At 38.3% G+C, this 21156-nt stretch overlaps 1 protein-coding gene across 4 annotated transcripts in view; it reads left to right on the plus strand.

The window, feature by feature from the left end:
• Positions 1 to 21156, plus strand: part of LOC129725322 (uncharacterized) — a 201751-nt gene that overhangs the window by 121439 nt on the left and 59156 nt on the right. For all 4 annotated transcript variants that reach the window (XM_055681006.1, XM_055680991.1, XM_055681011.1 and 1 more), the window contains one exon: positions 14653 to 14955. In XM_055681006.1, coding sequence (XP_055536981.1) covers positions 14733 to 14955 — 223 coding nt within the window. In that variant the 5' untranslated portion in view covers positions 14653 to 14732. The remainder of the gene's footprint in view (positions 1 to 14652; positions 14956 to 21156) is intronic.

The following is a 21156-nucleotide window of genomic DNA, read 5'->3' on the forward strand; positions in this document are numbered from 1 at the left end:
TAAAAATAACAACCCCCAAAGGTCCAATCACGACATCCAACGTTTGATATTGTGTGGGTGCCGAAAGTGTTTCAGTCCCTACAACACTGACTAGTAATATGCTGTGAAAAGTTTAACCCGGTAGGCAGTGTGGATTGAAGTGAAACAATTCGTGTAAATTCGGGATTCTGATAACCGAACGAGAACAGCCTCGTTGAGTTTCCTGGTATCTGTATGCTGATCATTATTTAAATCTGAGAAGAATTCATTTAGCCAGGTTCAACTACAATGGAGGGTTGTTTAGTCTTGCGAGCAGAAAAAATAAACCGTGGGTCGATGGGTCAGTCAATGTGAAGTCCGAATGTTGAAAAATAAATATGAAATCGGAGAAATGATGATGATCACGCACCCATGTTTAACCGTCTATTTCTTCGTTCTAAAGAACACGTTCGATAGTCAATGGGATTCCCTCCAACTGATTCGTACAAGTCGGGTGAAATGGAAAACATTACTTACGTAGTGAAAACTAGAAAATCGTTGAAATGCATAACTTTATTTGGTGTCTTTCGTGTAAAGTGGAATATTTTGAACAGTTCATAATAATATTATAAAAAAAATCTCTCTGTCAGGTCGTAAAAACTTCATTGTACATCTTTTTTTAGGTGTTTAACATTTTCACGTCCGGTCTCAACGGGAATAGCTCATATCCTGCTGTCATGAGTTTATAACCTGTTTAATGCGAACAAACATCTTCTCTCGTATTGCCCTGAATTTAACTATTCCTATGAATTTTGGTGCCCCTAGTCATTACCAAACCACGTCAACTTACGTGAGAGTGTCGTATAGAAATTGTTGACCGGGTTCGTCGCTTTAACGTTATGTTTACGAGAAAACTCATTTAAGTCTCTAAAAACAAGTTAGTGGCTAGGGATACATAAATTCACAGGAATGGTTGAATAGCTGTAATCTTTCATTTCATTTTTTCCGGTTTGAGCTTTTGGAGTGCATCTGCGTTGACCAGTGTTATTGATGGATTGCTCGATTATTGTTCGATGCCCAGCGATTCCCTACTGCGCAACGAACCATGTTTTACACTTGGCCGGGGTTGCTAAATTCGCGCTCCTGGCTGTTCATCAACGCCGGTCAAAATGCACCATTAATTGCGTGCACGTAAGCAACTCCGGGCGGGTCGATTATCAGTGTTGTTACTTCTTTTGCTATACATTGTTGCGTCAAACTCGGACTGACCAGGCTAGCAGCGCGCATAGTTTTTCAGCAAGGGGCAAGCTCACGAAATGCTCGAACCGCAGCTTGGTCGGGTTTATGTTTTATTTTGTTTCGTTGCTTTTTTATTTCAACCGCGTCAGTTTCGACCACAACAAACAAATATAACAGTGATGAACAGCGGTTATGCAATGGGGCGGGCGCAACGAATTGACGCGGCCAATATGGCCGCCGGTAGGCTGGTGGTACAGGTGGTACGGCGAAGCATTAGCTTTTTGTGTTTTTTCGAGAATTGCAAAACACCCTTGCGGTGTTTGCTGTTTCAACCATCGATGAATTTGTGTAAGAGTATTTAGACTGTTGAATTAAATTGCGTTAACTCAATTTATACTAGAATAATACACTCAAAACATGATGTTGTTTGATTGAATTTATTGATCGTAAAAGCCTCTTTAAGGTACGAGAGTCAGTGTATACAGGGTGGAAAAAAATACCATCAACTTTCTCAGTATTCCTGCTGGTCTATGATGTACCTTCTTCGTAAGGTGCAGAAACACATCAAAGTATGGCGCAACCAAATGGCAGCTGCACTGCCTGTGGATGAATAGCGATAAAAGCGATAAAATCAATCTTTTGACTTCAAAAGTAAGATGCCCAGGTCCGGAACCAAGAAATCTGTTCTGTATACATTGGAATTCGTCTAACATACGAAAAATGTATTAAAAGGGTATTAAATAGAAACGATCTATATTTGTTTCGAAAACAAAACGGATTAAAGAGAAACGTTTATTTCTGGAAAAAAAAATTTCAAAACAAATATCTGCACGAGATTACAGAAACGATCACCAGGAGTGTTGCTGTAGATTACCCAGTGATTCGCGATTCTAAATGACTCGAGCCTCGAGGTCTGCGATAGTCTGTTGCTGTTTGAGTCGCATGTAGAAGAATGGGTAGGAATGGGGGAAAGGGAAGATTGGGGATAATGAAATGATGAATCCCAATATAGCTCTAGACATCTCGAGTTTATACCTGGTGCCTCTACGAAACTTTTACACATGATAATAAAGGTCCTTCCAGGAAAAATTCAATTATATTATTGAGTAGCTGTGTACAGACTTGGCAAAGAGCGTTTCAGTCCAGATTCTCACCACGAGCTTGAAAGGAAATTTTCCAAAATAAAAGACAGAATAACTGTGTACTGGCCGTGGAATGGGATGAAATTGATCAGTGGGGTGAAATTGATCACCTGAAAATTCGTGATAAAAAATACTAATCAAAAAATATTGCTCCTACAACTCTACGCAATGTTAACGTGTCCTTAAACGCAACTTTTGCATGATTCACATACCTGTCAAAGTTAACCCTTGCATGCCCTGTGCAATTTTTCATATTTTCGAAAAATTCTTCTAACTTAGTCAAAACTCAATCAAACAAGTTTTCAAATAACAAAAAAAAATATTGAATTTACTTAAAGTCAGGCCCGGATTTGAGGAGGGCAAAGGGGGCAAATGCCCCGGGCCTCCCGATTCAAGGGGTCCCCCTAGTCCTTAGGCGGCTTTTTTTTGCTCGTCACCTTCCAGAACGTTACCTCTTAGTTTAGGGTTAATTACGTTAAATTTGAAGAAGTGAGTAAAGTTTGATAAAAGCTCAAAAAATGTAATTTTCAACAATGATCATTCCATACCATTAAAAAAAATACTGATGAATTCGTAGGAAACCACAAAGATTTTAATTTCAGAGCTAGTTTTTGAGTTTTTGCAACAAACCGAATTGAAATCGGTCTAACGACGATCAAATAAGAGCAAATTTAGCAACAAGCAGCTCGTGAACCAAAATAAACAAATTTTAACCTGAAATATCATTGTTTTCGTTTCCAAACTGTAAATGATATTTTTCAGTACAGAAATCATCATTTATCTTTAGCATATCGAAAAAAGCACATTGCCAAAAGAATGTATGGATTTCAATGGTGATCAATTTCACCCCAATTTACCTCATAGTACCTTCTAGAATTATCGAATTTCTTTCATGAAGTAGACGATAGAAATTTCACCAATAGCCATAGAGGTTTACTGGAGCACATACCAGTACTTGTTTTAAAATTATACTATTTCGGAAAAAAATGTACATAAAGCTAGTTAATTGGAAATTATTATAAAAATTGATCAATTTCACCCCGTTCCATGGTATTTGACATAGAATAACGTCCTATTTCAGCAGGGTCGCATGCCAAAAAATCGCGAATGGAAACGATATAATGGATAATTTCATAAGCCTGAAAATTTATTAAATACAATCGACCGGATTTCGTTCATCTCGACGTATAGAGAAAAAATTACTCTGGTTATGACAGCGGTTCTCAACCTGGGGTACGCGTATCCCTGGGGGTACTCGAAAGCCTTCAGGGGGTACGCGAAAGAAAAATCAGTAATGGCGGACAAAGCAATTTTTCTTTATAATATTTATTTTGTTGTTCTTCTTGCTCCTAAAACATGACTATAGCAATCAAATAAATCATAGTTCAATTTGCAACCTTAACTAGACTACACACAACATGATTTACCACTACTCTCTCCCACGCTGCGAGAACATTTCAAACCAGGGGGTACAATCGATATGAAAAATATCGACAAGGGGTACGCGGAGAAAAAAAGGTTGAGAAGCGCTGGGTTATGAGATCATCATTTTTTTTTTTTTCAAACAATTATTATAGTAAAGTGGTTGAAGTGCGTTGAGTGTATTTCCGTCTGTGCAGTCTCAAAAAAGTAGAGCAACTTATTTCATATTATCCGACGTTTCGTCATTAATCAGTGGCACCTTCAGGGGAAACTGTGCGAATTTATTAACGATTAGCGACTTGAAAAATATTAAATTGGTTAACAAAATCTGTAACTCAGATATATGTACGTTCCTTGTCAAGATAACTTTTCAACCGTTATAGTAAATTTTGGTGCCCCTAGCCACAGTATTTCATTAGAGCTCAAACTGAAATAAAAAGAGAGCATTTTATCCGTTTCAGCGAAGTTTAAAGCCCTTAGCTAGCTCAAAGTCTTCAGAGGTTTGAATGAAGTATTCCTGTAAGCAAACTCAGAAACGACGAATTCTGTGGCCTTTTAACACACATGCGAGCTGGCAAGGAGCACCAAAAGGAACGATTAAAAAGCTATAATCCCTCATGTTTTTGAAGTTGAGCTCTAGGGCAAAACCAAGACAAGAGAACCAATCATTTGGTAGAAAAAAATCGAATGTATCCCCAAGCTTATTGCAAGAAATACATGGCGAAAATAATCGATAAGCACCATAATTTCAACTCATTACAGGAAAAATTAAGAAAATATATTTTTTAAATTCGTATTTAAGTCGACTATAATTATGGGATACGTGTTATGATAATAGCTCTACGGATCAGAAGGGTTTGGATGTTTTTGAAGAGCATAATCGACGAAATATTTACAGAAGCTATCTGGTTTTAGTTCATTAGATAAAAACGAAAGGTTTAATTAAATTAAACAATCCTATTATTAATATCGCGCGCAATGAATGTGCACAAATAGCAATATGAGTATTACTTCCTATGAGCCTGATATCGAACAGCGATACTTTGCAGTATCGATACATTTTTCGCGATAAAATCGGGGTATCAGCACTCGCTTTCGATACCAGTATCAATTTCAAGTATCGATGCTCAATGATATCGCAACGTCCCTAAACCTACCTCTAAATTTGAAGCACCATGTGTCGTTGAATTTAAAGGTGTTTGGTATGTTGAAATCAGTTGCAAATATTTTTGCTTGCATAATAAGCTTGATTGATAATAAGCTTTCATGAAACTCTGTTACAGAGTTCACGTTGCTCCAAAAACCACAAGAACAAAACGATTTCCATAATTGATCTTCTTTTCCAGCTTCTCAAATAATACGTAATTTCTGCTCCAATACTTTTGTATAAATTTCAAAAAGGTTGGACAAAAATATTACAACTCATGACAAATTACAAATTGAAATACGACTGTAAGGTTAAATTCAATTTTAAGTTTTAATGGTGGATCAAAACGCTCCTATGTTTTATGTTCGACGTTTCGGCCTTTGGACTTAGCTTTCCTCAAGGGAAGTTGAAAATCGCTTTTTACGATTCATAGTTCACAAAATTATACAGGGTGGCCAGCAGATTTCCAATTTCAAATTCCCGGTTTTCCCGGTTAGAAATTGATGTTTTTTCCGGTTTTAAAACGCAAAATATTTAAGTTCAATCACGTTTATTCTTTGACAAAATAAATTTGTGAGAGAATTTTGTTTTTAATATTATTATTTCATTTCAAAACTTTAAAAGGGCTAACTACTTCGGCCAACATCTACTTGCTGTTGATTTTTCGACTTTTCATGACTGAGGAATGTAACTCGGCTTTTTGTGGAAATCTCAAACGAGGTATTATCTGGTATTATCTTGTGTCTAGTAGAAAGGGCACACTTGGGGCTTTTCGAAACACGTAACGCGCAGAAAATGTCATTCTCTAAAAATTTTCATTATTTTACTCAGCTAATCAAGATATAATTTAGAATCAATTTGTGCTTCATGTTTCAGAATATTTTCAAATAAATTTTTAATTTTTTCTGAACCGTTTTTTGGAACAATTTTCTGTCATTTAAGACCTACGTTACTATTTACTGGTTCAGTTAAACTGGTTAACTAAAGCGATATTTGTAACTTTCTGCACTATCTAGTAGAGATTTGTGGCGTTTTGTAGAGCTGGTTTCTGCTTTTTTATTTTATTGCTACTTCTAAATAAGAAGCTTGTTTTGTGTTTTCTGAATCCGCGTTCTAAATTTCAGAATTTTCAACAAAAATCTATTTAAAAAATTGAATTTATTACTTTTATAATATAATTGATATTCTAATGTTTTTTGGTGCATTTCTGACTTTAAATTAAAATCTGATTGCTGACTTTTATCAAAAAGCTTTAGAAACATTTGAACATATTTTTTATCCTTTTCTAGTCTCTGTAAACGTTTCATGACAATTGTGAGCTGAATTACAAACAATTGTGTGTGTATTTCTGTCGTTTAAAATATTTCTTTCCGTTTTCTTGAAGATCTCTTGAGGCTCAGTTATTGCCTCGTCAATATAGAAAGGACTAATTTGATATCATTGTTGTCCTTACGTGATATTGTTCCAGGTTTATTTTAGGCGAATAATTTAATAATAATAATAATAATTTAATAATTTTTTATGGTATCACCCCCCCGGGAATGGGTTAGGCTACGATTTTTTTATTTTTGCTTATATTCCGTCCGTCTCTTTCCGCCACTATTGTGTCAATCCCTGACACCCGGGGAGGCGACTCCAACTAGAATCTTAACTAACGACCCGTTGATTAACGGACCGGCGCCCACGGCTTCACTTTCCCATGCGATAGTAGAACCCAGAGATTTTTCGCCTCAGAAAATCTCCGGAGGATTGAATCTAGATCAGTTTTGGTTGATTGTGTGTGGATAACGTAACACACAACCATCGACACGCATGGCGTTGGGATTCGAACCCAGATCCAGTCACTGGTGGAGGCGTTACTTGTTTTAGGTTTTAGATATTTTTTATCATAGTTTACTTTTTGCCAATTTTAAGTTAACATATAAAGCCTGATTGGAATCATTCTTGACTTCTCCGCGCTTTAAAATATTTTCTAGGAATTCGAAGTTTTAACCTTCCCTGGGCTTTGTAGGTTTTTGTTGGCGATTCGTAACGTAAGATTCAAATCTTGTTTCTTTTTAAAGAATATTTTAACATCAATTATGAATAATTCGGTACATAACTTTGAAACAAACGCAGACATAAAAGACATTAGACGCTGATCCTGTAAAGTGGTGATTGTTTTGATGTTTTATGGCCTCTTGCTGTTGAAGCCCTAATCAGTGCGAATGAGAAGGAAGACAAATTAGAGAAAAACAAGCTGTTAGAGTACAGAATAATTGCGAGGCTAGCGCTAGGATCCTATTGACTCTAACGGTCGTTTCTTTTAGCCGAGATTCTAACATATGACGACTGGCTTGTTACTCCAGCATCTTACCCCGAGACCAACTAAATGGTTCCTTGAGTCTTCCAGTTTTTGTGAGATAGCAGAAAATGTAAAGCGCGTTGAACTAATACAACAGATCCCAAGCATGTAGTAAATAAAAAATAATGTTTAAAATAAACATGATAAATTTCCCGGTTTAGTATTGAAATTCCCGGCTTTTTCCCGGTTTTCCCGGCTCATTTTCGAATTCCCGGCTTTTTCCCGGTTTTCCCGGTTTGCTGGCCACCCTGATTATAACACAAACACATGTAACGAGCAAGGACACGAAAGCGGATTAACAATTTTCGATAACGTGTATAAACACGGATCAGTTGTTTGAAGAGGCTGATGTCTCGGTTAGAAAAAATGAGTTTATTCCATCTTCGGGTAGGATTTCAACTTACGTAATGATGAACTTGCAACAAAAAGTAAAATCACTTTTCAGGTTTGATTGCAAATATTTTTGAATGCTTTATATATTTGTCTCTGTTTTAGGCAAGCAAAACAACATGGGAACGATGCGAAGAACACTCTAATGTGATGAATTTCAAAAGAATGGAATGTTTAAATTAATATAAACGATTCAATTTCATATGACAATTTTTGTTCTATCAAACAAAATGAGCAATATAATTGAGTCCCTAAACCATATATATGCACTAAGAACACAAGGCACAAGTAGGGTGGTTTACCGGTAAAACCAAAACCGGTAAAACCGATATTTTCTTCAATACCGAAATACCGGTGTTGTAGAGGCGCAAAAACCGGTATTTTCGGTATTTTTCTTTAAATTAAAAAAAACTTCTCAGAGAAATCATAAATCATTGTAAGGCTAAGGATTGCTACCCACTTTTGTAGGCGTTACAAATCACATGACGATGTATATAATAAATACATTTGGGCAGAAGCTACATTGAATATTAATTTACCCTTACCTATTTATCAATTTTTGTTATCTTTTTGCTTGTTTTGCATGGATTCAGACGATGTGTTTATGTGTATCGATAATATGTCAAAAAACTTCATATCAATAAAGCAAAACATTTATTTTTCAAGTAGAACAGCTAATCTCTTTAAACACTCATACTCACAGAGGCAACTCGTGGGTTTTGAACCTACCAGTTTAACTACAAATTATGAAAATCAAACTAGGCAGTAATCACAATCTTGTCAGCGAAAAAACGCAAGTCATTGGTACTTATTACGGGAGTCACTTCACGGAGAAATATATTTCACTCTCACGCTCACTTCACTTTTTTAGACCTATTCCCGATTCCAACTCAAGTGAGGTGACAAAAATCACCTCCGTGCAGTGAGATTGGCAGTGAAGTGAAAACGAGAATAGGACAAGTGAAATGAGCGAGTTTCCCAGCTCAAAAATTTCTAAGTCCCGGAAAGTTGATTGAGCTGAAGTTTTGTATGAGGACATTTTTCGACAAGAGGAATCTTTTGAGCCCTACCGCTAAACGAAATTCGAAGGTCAATTTTTTCCTTACGTTCCATTGGCCGCAACTCAAAAATGTGTAAGTCCCAGAGAGCCGATTTTATCAAGAAAAAAAAAGATTCGCCTTGTTACTGCAAAATAAATCCCATACATATTACCGCTAGATCACAAATCAATCGATTTTTAAACTTCCCTATATTCGTGAAATCATTTCACCGTTCAAAATGGTCGTGAAATAATTCCACGCGAAACGTCGCTTTTTCCGTTTTCACTTCACTTATATGACACTCATAATAACCCAGATTCCACGGCAGATGTCACTTAGCGACATTTTTCTCACATGCGTGAGTCCCGTAATAGGACTTCATTCACTTCACTCTGATTTCACCGTGAAGTGACTCCCGTAATAAGCACCATTATTCATTTTGTGCTATTTAAAAGTAAAACTAAAAAAAAAAATTAATATAAATTTAGATTAGGAATTTATGGAAATTTAAATAGCTGTAGCATGGTCGAAGCTTCGTCGCCCTAACTAACTAACTGAATTCCCGGATTTGCTCGTGTTAAAATTTCTACTTTTTCTATAATTTTCTATATTTTTATATATTTTTGACCAACCTCTCATTTCAAATTTATTTCTATTTCAGTTACAAACTTGTTCATATGCCACATTTTTCGTTTCTTTATCAGGAGCTAAAATTAATGAAATAATTATAATAACAAATAATTTAAATGAACTGTTCAAAGAGCATCGAACAGAATAAAGAAGTATTCACCTTCGATTCCTTCGGATTCGTAAAAAGTAAATTCTGGTCTGATCGTCATTTCTTTTCATTTCTTTTTTTTCCTCATTCAACAACATTCTCAACAGTTTCAAATATTGTTAGTAAGTATTTTTAAGTTATTGACTAATTTGAAACTAAGTTTTGCGATGTGAATGAAAATTAAAACAAAAATCTGCATGTTTTTTTGTTAATATGAGTTTCGAAATTATGTTCTTCGTAATCATATCACTAGGTTCATCCATTTAAGTTTTTCAAACACTGTTAAATTTATCCAGTGTTGTATGTAGAACATATACCACAAGAGACCAAAACAATGGTCGCAGAGGTCCAAATCTTCCAAAAACAAAAACTGGACCCTAATGAAGCATAGGTACTCATAAATGCAAAAACATAATTATGCAGCGACACGTCCATACATAGATGCAACCTGGGACGCTTAGCAAAAAAATGTCACGTTTTCGGCAGTGGTTTACTTCAGCAGGTTTTTTCATAAGACTGCGGCAGAAAACCGGCCGAAGGAAACTATTGCCGGAAACGTTCGACACCCTATATCTTAAATTATTTTTCAGTTTTATTTTCCAAAAGTACAGAGAGAATGACTTGCGTGTTTTCGCGGACAATCATTATAACTTCTCCAAACTATGATTTTAAGAATTTTGAAGTTGAAAAAGTAGGTTCAAAGTCCACGAGTCACCCCTGGTTTGTATTAACCCGAAAAAATAAAAATACCGGTTTTTATTTTTATGAATACCGAAATACCGGTTTTTCAAAAAGTCGGTTATACCGACCACCCTAGGCACAAGTGAAAATGATGTTTCAAATACACTTTCTTCGACTGGAAGTAAATTATTCTTGATTTAGATTTTTTTTTAAAAAGCGCGATAAAAACTAAAAAAATGTGAGATAATCGAGCCTAAATTTGGCGAGTGGTGACAACAACGACTGTTGATGAAATCAAAAAGCTTTTGTATTTGAGTAAATACATTTTAATAATGTTTGCATTCAAAGGCACAAAAATTTAATTTTTCGGCATTTTTCTAATAAATTAGAAATAATTACCTTTAATTGGATAAAAAAACATCGAAAATCGATCAACTCGTTCAAAAATTATGAATTTTCGAAAATAAAATATAACGAATAAAGCTTTTTTTCTGGCCACCCTATTTCTAAAATTGTTACTCAATAAAACCCAATAAAAACACAGGTCCGATTCTTTACGATGAAGAATAAACCTTGAAACTTTGAGCACAAAAAAAACTTTGGATGACCAGTTCCAAAATAGGGTAGCCAGAAGAAATTTTTTTTTTCGATTTTATTTTACTTATTTACTCTCATCTTTTGAACCAATCAATCGATCTTCGATGTTTTTGGATCAAGCTAAAAGTAATTACGTCTATTTGCACAATAAATTGGAAAGTACATACATATGTAACAACCTAGAAGGCAAAAGGTAGCAAAATGTTTTTCTATGAAATATTGCTATCGAACTCTAGATCCAAATTTCTCCCAACATTCGGTTTTACGCATCCACTCAAATGAAGAAAATGGCAATTCGTTTATGCGAGCTATTGTACTATTGAGAATTGTCAAGCCTTTGTTAAAACACCAATTTCGACCTCTGATTGGTAGTTTAATGCTTGCTCTCCCAAGCACGATCTAGTTTTCAATGTGAAAACAGCTTTCCACTTTGCCTCTCTTCTGTCTCTCTCTCTCTCTGGGTATCACAGATGTGCGATCAGCATCACATCCGATGTGAATTAAACAATTAACTGTCCTTTTCAGGACAATACAAATGAATGATTAAAGATGTAATATTTTCTCAAAAGGTGCTTAGCGTTAACATTGTAAGTGAATTGTTATTTTCAATTGCATGCAATCTGACTGTTGAAATTTATTTGCGCCGCATTGTGTTTGTTCCATACCTGCTGCCGTATTCTACATATTTAATTTTGTAAGCCCGTCAATTTTTTTTCTTTGTTTGCACAAAATTTCAAAATATATTTATTACACTACACATTCAAAATGTTAGAACGCTCCAACAAAGACAGTTGACTCAACTTTACATCAGCAATTCGAACTCCAATCCACGAACAGAATTTTGTTGTCCTCCAGCCGCACAGTTGCAATATGCAACGCGCGACAGCGTAAGAAACCAGTGCACAACAGACAGTGCGCTGCATCTTCTGCTATATATTTCCATCCGAAATCGAAAGGAGAAATCGCTTGTCGTTCCAAACCTCAGGCCGACATGGGTTATATTGCTTTCTCGGGGCATCAGTTTCACCAATTAAAATTTCGAAAATAAATACAGTCTGTGACTCGAACCGTCTTTGCTGCAGTGTTTCCATACAAGTTGGCAGTGACTAGCATACGCCAGTAACTGTTGCGGATCTCGTCACGGGAGAAAACGTAAGGCATAGCGTACAAATTTCCGCTGCACGGATTCTATTCTTGCAATCCAGTTTGCGTTGTAAGGACTCCACACTACACAATTAATTTCCAGAACTAATCGTACCAGAGAGTAAAACAACGAACGAAGACACAGTGGGTCACGAAATTCCGATGCTATCTTGAAGATAAATCCAAGTTGTCGATTTGCCTTCAATGTAATTTCATTATAGTACGGTTTAAACGATAGCGCTGCATCCAGTGTAACACCCAAATTTCGAACCTGATCAACTCAAAGTTCGACCAAACATGCTATAGCTGTACAGTATCGGGTCATTTTTTTTTTATTGAATGAGATTACACAATGTTTCTGGATACTAACTGTTAGTAAGTTGTTAGAACTGTTTTTAAGTTGTGAAAAATGTCGACTAGTCGCTGGAGCTCTTTACAGTCTGTGATATTAATGCGTCATTTATATATAACGAAAAAAGCAGTGGTCCCAAATTCTGCCTTGCGGGACACCCGATAAATTCGAGAAACATGCAGATTGCTGTGATCCAATCCTTACGCATAACGTTCTATCTACTAAATAGGACCTTAACCATTGTACGATAGCTGAAGCTGCTCCTATTTTTTCCATCGTAGCAAGCAGGATTTTGTGGTCAACGCGATCAAATGCTGCTTTCAAGTCCGTATAAACCGCATCTATTTGTGCACCTTCGGACATATTTTGTAGGCATGTATTAGAGATTAAACATTTTTTCCAAGAGGTTGTTTTGAATTCTTACCCCTTTCCTCAAGCTTAAGCGAAAAAGAAAAGATTTTCAGTAATTAATTTGCCCCCATCATCTCAAGTAACATTGAAACCTTAGAGTCAAAAAAGTTTTATCATAACCAAAAAAATGATTAAAATGTTGTTTAGCATTTCTACGACAACCTTCAGGTCGTGGCTTTCCCACAACTCTTGTGATTTTAAGTATAAACATCTCCTTTGAAGTGATAAGAGTAACGTCAAAGCCAGTTATTCATTCAAAGTATTACTTATTATGCTTTTTTTTCATTCGTTTTTTTTTTTTTTTGTAATAGAAATATATCAAATTTTTATGTTTTTCAAGGATATTCAAAGTCCTAACTTCGATTGGGGCATGAACATTAACCGAAATGTAATTACGTGGTAAGGTAAAAATCATCACAACAACTGACAATATTCGCAGCACCCCTGCAGGAAATCCCATCGAAGCTATCACACTACACACTAAGGGGATCTTCAGCGGTGGTCCAAATCGTTGTTTTGATCTATTTTTTTTGGAACAAACTCAAATTCACTGCTGCACCGTTGGTGTAAATGTTGTTTTATACCAGATCTAAATTGAAAAAATTTGAAACTGGTATACGTTTTGGTCTATTTTCGTCACTTTTTGGAACAAGAAATAGATCGTTCTAAAATCCTTTGTACGTTACCAATAGGTGGATGAAATGTTATATTTTAATTGAATACCTCATTTTTAGCTATTTCCATATGAACGTTTTGCAAATGTTGAGGAATAAATAAAAAAAAGATATTTATGACAATTCACAATTCATTTTTGTGGCTTTTCTGAAGAATAAAATGAACAGGTTTGTCGCTTTTGGCCTCAAGGAAACCGGCCAGCAAAAGAGGGAATTCTGGAAGACCAACCGTAGGTTCAACTACTTGGTTTGCAACCATCAACCACCAGGATGACAAATATGTAGTGGGACTAGAGAAGACCTTGAGAGGTCAGAAAAATGTTCCTCGAAGACACTGAACTGAAATCGTTCAAAATGCAGACTTGTTTCAATATCCTCAAAACCGAAAGCAAGTTTGAAGAACTGCAAGATTCTGAAAGATTAATGAGACGAAAACGGAAGATGAACATCTACGCTATTAAATATTTTTCGCTATCCTCCGAAGCCGTACTTGTAGCAGAAATTTTTCGATCATACCAATCCATCCTGAGAAATGTCACTGACGCTCGGGTCAAATACATAAAGTCTCGTGGATATGAAGTATTCGTTTAATGTGCGTAAAAATTATCGAATTTCCGTTTGTTAAATATTGAGTGCTTTTTATTATAACAAGTCTCATAAACTGATAGCATAGGGTATCGACTTGTTGACAGTGTGACAGATGTCAGCGGTTTAAAACAACAAGATATACAACGCCGGTGCGGAGAACGAAAAATTGGTCTATATTAGCTAGTTCTATTCAGGTTTCGCTGGTGTAAATCTAGTATAAAGTTGTTTCAAAAATAGACCACCGCTGAAGATGCCCTAAGCTTTCCTTACAAATGAAATAAATGTTGAACTTCCTTGAAAACTACCAGAGCGGAGCAAACAATAGTCATAGTCTTCCAATCGGTTACAATGAGCTAAAACATACGCAAGGTTTCAAACTGCCAAAAACTGGTAGCACTATCAAAAGGGCTTCCGTTTCACAACGTACAAATATCGTTATCGTTGCTTTAAACCTCACTGCACACAAGGCTGATTTGTTGCAAATTCGTACGAGTCGTGTTTTACCAAGTGGGTTGATTACGTGGTACACCAACCGGGGCCTAATGCCAAGCACCCCCCGCTCGTGATCCAACTGCGTCATGAGGGGTCTTTTGTTCACGGGGGTGGTCGATACGGACGGAAACTCTCCACGCTTGATGACCTTCTTTTTAAACAGTGCTACCAAAATTAGCAGTTTCAATTCGATTGACGCCCTATTTCGAATGGAATAATTCTAAATTTATTTAATTTTTTTTTCACTTCAACAGATATTGGTTAGTGGCATCAAGGCTCCAGTACATCATTCGAGCTACAAAAAGAAGCGAGCAATTAGATCCTATGAAACAGGATGAAGGAAATGGACCCATCGGCGGACGGATGCAGTAGTAAGCTGGAGGCACATTGCCGCAGCTGTTGCCTGGATTGCAGCATTAGCAGCAGCAACCACGGAAGGCATCGATGGCATTTCGGTGCCAGCCGGCAGTTGAGTTTGCTACTGCTGCTGGTTGGACTCCTGTGCGCACATGTCATCACTAGTAGTTGTACACCTTTAGATGATAGTAGTAATAGTGGTAAGTACATGTTGAGCTAATCGTATTAGGGTTTTTTTTTTTTTCATTTTGTGCCGAAACTAGACAAGTGGGTAACCAAACAATATTGAAGGTTGTTTAGGAGAGTAGGCTCTTAACACTTCGTTAACCACATGTTCGGTTAGTCATATTCCTACCAAACAAGTCTGGCAAAACACATATCCATTTTTTATTCTGTAAAAACTGAATTTAATCTGCAACGTTTTCAATGAAAGGGAAAATTTTCAATGCTAATAGGTTTCATATAACTTAACGCAATCTTATAATGAATATGGAGTTGGATAATTCAAATCTACAACAATTTATTAATATGATAATTTTTACCAGCATTTTTTTAAGTCGTGAAAAGTGAGCGCAAAAAATCAATTTTTCTAAATAACCGATAAAATGCGGTAATGAAACGATTTGTACGCATTTATCAGCCTAACCGAAAATTTTCCATAAAATTCAAGCAGTGTACATGTGTCTGATTTGCAACAGTCATTCATGTCATCGTTTCCAAGTTGAATCGTCTTATGTACGAAAGCACCCAAATGATGAGCACACGAGAAACAAGTCGGGTCGGGTATTCCACAAAATAACTCGAGCGAAGTTATCAATCATTTGGTTCGCAAATCGAGCGAGAGAATCAATTTGCCATTAAATAACAGACGTTGGGGAGTAACTTTCCTCCGGACCTTCGCAAGTAAGCAAAATAACCGCTCCCGGTACCAGTATTTTAATTCATTCTTGTACCAAAAGCAACTTTGAACATTTTAGAAACCGCTCATGGTACGATATTAAAAACTATGGTGGAAAAATCGAATTTTTGATAAATATCGATGCCCGAGTAATCTCTGCTCATGACGTCGAACTGAATTATTAATGACAGTCCTGACCAAAGTCTGTGTTGTTGACTGACAGCTTTTGTCGAGCTCGAACATAGTTGTTAATCATAAATGGGTACAAGAGCTACTAAATATTTGATTTCTTTGAATAATTTAGCTAAATTTGAAAAACAATAATGTAGCCAAGTTTCATAAAGTTAACGAATCATTCAACCTTTTGAGAAAACCGTAATTAAGAATTTGCCCCCATATATCAAAACATTTCAGATACAGCATGCTTCTCTTCTAAAGTAATGCATAGGCTTACGTCTAAAAACAATCGATTATATCTAGAAAGAACGATAAACTATTACACATTCCGAAATGGCGTGTGTTTGCTATAAAACCGACACAAACGTAAAGTTACGTGGACAATGGGCAACTCGTAATCGCTCGGGGAAATCCAACAACGATACAAATAATCACATTACTTATTCACGGCACGCCATTTCAGTTCGTCCTTGAAAAAGAAGCGAGAAACACATTTCGCTACCGAACCGTCATCCGCCAAGTATTTTTAATCACCCTTCTAACGACTGTATGGAACGCGTATGTGCAATTACAAAAAATATAGATTGGCAGTCGCCGATTGAACAATAGCAGCACCGGTACGCGGAATGTTGATGAATTCTGCCAGAAAATACATTTCGAAAATGACAACATGTTATGACAAGTGTATGATGGGTGTTATGACAGAAAAAAAATAATAAAATCGTACATCATCCGGTCAGTATTGCCACCTGAGTATTCTGAAAACTCATTTGACTTCCAAGAGGCATCGAGTTTCCACCATATTTTTTTCCTATACACGAGGACGGACCTCAGTTCGCTTTCGCATGACATGAAGAAAAAAATTACCCAAGAAAAACAGCTAAACGGCAGGTACCAAGGTACCGGTTGAAGGTTTGGTAAATTCAAAATGATTCGTTGAAGAAAAAAAAAACCCAATTCCACCACTGCCTCCACAACACACCACCACCTCGAGTAAAATTGACAAATTCACGTTGTGGTTTCTTGCACTTTTTAACCGCAGCCCTCGTGTCGTGTTCGACAGCGCGGGCTTTCGGTTACGATACGATTGGGCCACGTCCGATGCTCGCTTGCCTTGTAATTAATTTAGACATGCAATGTTTACGGTCCGATTGTACGCGAAGCAAGGTGCTCGGCAGACAACACGGTGCACCACCAAACGAATGCGAATTTCGGTTCCGTTTTGTCCTCGCTTAGATCAATCCACTCTGCAGCTTGAGTGGTCGTGTGGTTATCACTGTCCCCTTAAGCTATCCTACTTTGTGGAAGATAAATACAAAGTATTAGAGATTTTCGGCTCACCAGTCAGCGAGCATTGTGAAAACTAAAGTGTCGCTACTTCTTCTCCAACGTTTCGACAATTTGTTTTGCAACACGCTCACTCTTACAAGACAGAATAGGCAGTTTTACAATATAGTTTAAAAAATTTGACAATCCAATATTCGCACACGACTAGTATTTGATCGTATTGCCTACCATGCCCTAACTGGTCGGTTACGGACATTTTACCCAGTTCTATGCTTTTATTTTATGATTTTTCTAGCTTTTGGACAATTGTAATACACATTAACCATTTTTATTTAATTACACTGTAACCGTTATGGTCGGGCTGACGATAGTCTACGACTAAATTTTGATTGCGATTGTTTTGGCATTTTTTTAATGAACTTAGCACTCTGTTTTATTCGATATGCATACTTGCACTTTTCCTAGTTTTTCGGCTTTGAAGGCATGAAACTTTGCCAGTTTTTATACTCAGTAGGTATCTTAGTTTATTTACTTAAAAATGACATCACATTCTGTGCCGAACACGCATCAGTACTGGACGTGTTTGGTGATCGGTCCGATAGAGTATAAAACAAAAGACGTGTGAACAAGTGTTGGCATTGTTTGCCTGGTCGAGTGAAATAAATCCGGGTTCAAGGTCGTTCCTTTGTGCAACTGTTTCGCATCGTGACTGCCAGCTGGTGCGTAAGCCGATTTGGCTGCTGGCTGGATTGTGCTACAGCAGTGGACGAGATACAAACGAGGAAAAAGAAGAAGCCATCAGTGTCAGCGAGCTGTATCGCTGTGTGGAGTGATCTCACACCTGGCTCGCTGCTGGTGGCTGTTTGGTGCTGCTGGCTGTAACGGCTGCTACTTCGAACGATCGGACAACCAACCTTACTGGAAGGGAGAAATAAAAAGGTACGTGTTCTTGTCAGCGCTAGTGCGCTAAACTTAGCGCGATGGATGTAGATCCCTCGCCTCCCGCGCCACCATCCCCGAACCCCTCTGACCCTGACCCTTCTGTTACCCCCTCCCCTGTTCATTCTTCAGTCCCCCCTCGCCCCAGGCTTTACCCAGACGGAGCCCAGGGCAGCTATACTGTTTATTTTCGGCCAAAGGCAGGACCGAAATCGAAAAAGTTGAACCTCTTGCAGATTTCTAAAGACCTGACGAAGGAGTACAAGGGCGTGACCGAAATTTCCAAGGTCCGGCCTAACAAGCTCCGTGTCGTGGTCGGTAACCTGAAAGAGGCCAACGATATAGCTTGCTCTGAGCTCTTCACACGCGAGTATCGCGTTTACATACCCGCACGAGACGTGGAGATCGACGGTGTCATAACCGATTCGAGTCTGTCCGTCGAGTGTATACTGCAAAGTGCCAAAGGGTGCTTTAAGAACAAAACGTGTCCCGAAGTAAAGGTGCTCGACTGCAAGCAATTGCGGTCAGCATCGATCATCGGTGGCAAAACAGTATACACTCCGTCAGACTCGTTTCGAGTTACGTTCGCCGGGTCTGCACTACCAAGCCACGTCTCGATCCACCGGGTTCGTCTCCCTGTGAGGCTCTACGTGCCCCGCGTCATGAACTGCCTGAATTGCAAGCAGTTAGGCCATACAGCCGCCTACTGCTGCAATAAGGCACGTTGTGGCAAGTGTGGGGAGTCTCATGCGGAAGATTCTTGCAGTGTTAACGCTGAAAAGTGTATTCACTGCGGAGAAAATCTGCATGAGCTCTCGACATGTGCGGTGTACATGCAGCGCAGGGATAAAATAAAACGGTCTCTCAAAGAGCGTTCAAAGCGTTCCTACGCTGACATGCTGAAGAAGACCGTTACCACTTCTCCCGTTACTTCGAACCCCTTCGATCTGTTGCCCTCTGAGGAAACCGATTCTGACGATTCACCAGCGGGAGCATCTTACGCCAATCCTGGGGAGTCTAGAAAGAGGAAAAATATTTCCTCTCCTAAACTTCCCAGAAAAGGTCCTAAGATTTCTCAAAGTGAAATGAAAGTTACAAACAAACCAAACAGTGCTGCGGAAAAACCGAAGCAAACTCCTCCTGGGCTGGCAAATTTAAAGTCCCAGAAGGAGTTCCCAGCACTGCCAGGAACATCTAAAACCCCAGTTGCTCCTTTTACACTCCCAGTTGATGAAACAAACTCTGGATTAGTGAAATTTTCTGACATTGTGGACTGGATTTTTGAAACTTTCAATGTACCCGATCCAATTAAAATTTTATCTTACAGCATTCCTCCCAACAGTTAGATCATTTTTGAAGCAGTTGACTGCCCAATGGCCTCTCCTTGCAGCGATTGTATCCTTCGATGCCTAATTCAACTGCGTATATGAAGGATTCTATCTCTGTCTTACAGTGGAATTGTAGAAGTATTTTACCAAAAATTGATTCGTTTAAAGTTTTGATAAATAAAAACAAATGCGATGCATTTTCCCTTTGTGAAACTTGGCTTACTTCAAATATTGATCTCAACTTCCATGATTTTAATATTATTCGCCTTGATCGAGACACCCCATATGGAGGAGTACTTTTAGGGATTAAAAAGTGCTATTCTTTCTATCGTATTAACCTCCCCTCGATTCCAGGCATCGAAGTTGTCGCATGTCAAATGACAATACAAGGTAAAGAGCTTTGTATTGCCTCAATATATATTCCCCCCAGAGCACAGGTTGGGCAACGGCTGCTCTTTGATTTAATAGAACTTCTTCCCTCGCCACGTTTGATTTTGGGAGACTTCAACTCTCATGGCGTGGCTTGGGGTTCCCCATACAATGATAACCGCTCCTCTTTAATCTATAACCTTTGCGATGACTTCGACATGACTATTTTAAACAACGGTGAAATGACACGTATCCCGAAACCTCCAGCGCGCCCAAGCGCTTTGGATCTATCCTTATGTTCGACGTCGCTACGGTTGGATTGCACATGGAAGGTAATCCTCGATCCTCACGGTAGCGACCATCTGCCTATTCTTATTTCAATTACTAACGGGTCAACTCGCATGCGACCAATTGACATTCCGTATGACCTCACACGAAATGTCGATTGGAAGTTATACGAGGAAATGATTTCAAAAGCGGTCGAGTCGATTCAACATCATTCACCACTTGAAGAATACAACCTCCTCGCGGGCTTGATTCTCGACGCCGCGTTGCAAGCCCAAACGAAGAAATATCCCGGCGTAACGATCAAAGAACGGCCTCCCACTCCGTGGTGGGACCAAGTGTGCTCCGATGTCTACACGCAAAGATCCGACGCGTTTAAGGCCTACCAGACGGGAGGTATACCTGGCGACTATTTACGGTATTCGGAGCTTGATACCAAGCTTAAAAGCTTGGCTAAAGCAAAGAAACGTGGATATTGGCGTCGGTTCGTGAACGAGACGTCGAGGGAGACATCGATGAGCACTCTTTGGAACACAGCCCGAAGAATGCGGAATCGCGTAACGGTCAACGAAAGCGAGGAGTCTTCAAGTAGGTGGATATTTGATTTTGCCAGGAAAGTATGTCCGGACTCTGTTCCTGAGCAAAATATTGTTCGCGATGCGTCTCCGGGCCACGACGCGATAGAATCACCTTTTACGATGGCAGAACTTTCAGTTGCCCTCCTGTCCTGTAACAATAACGCGCCTGGATTAGATAGAATCAAATTCAACTTGTTGAAGAATCTACCCGGCAATGCCAAGAGGCGCTTGTTGAACTTGTTCAATAAGTTCCTGGAGCAAAACATTGTACCGCAGGATTGGAGGCAAGTGAAGGTGATCGCCATCCAAAAACCAGGGAAACCAGCTTCTAATCACAACTCTTATAGGCCGATTGCAATGCTATCCTGTATCCGGAAATTGATGGAAAAAATGATACTCCGTCGTTTAGACCACTGGGTCGAATCAAATGGTCTACTATCAGAAACTCAATTTGGCTTCCGCCGTGCCAAAGGGACGAATGATTGTCTTGCGTTGCTTTCAACAGATATTCAGCTGGCGTATGCTCGTAAAGAACAAATG

This window comes from Wyeomyia smithii, chromosome 1 (genome assembly GCF_029784165.1).
Source record: "Wyeomyia smithii strain HCP4-BCI-WySm-NY-G18 chromosome 1, ASM2978416v1, whole genome shotgun sequence".
Taxonomy (NCBI): Eukaryota; Metazoa; Arthropoda; class Insecta; order Diptera; family Culicidae; genus Wyeomyia; species Wyeomyia smithii.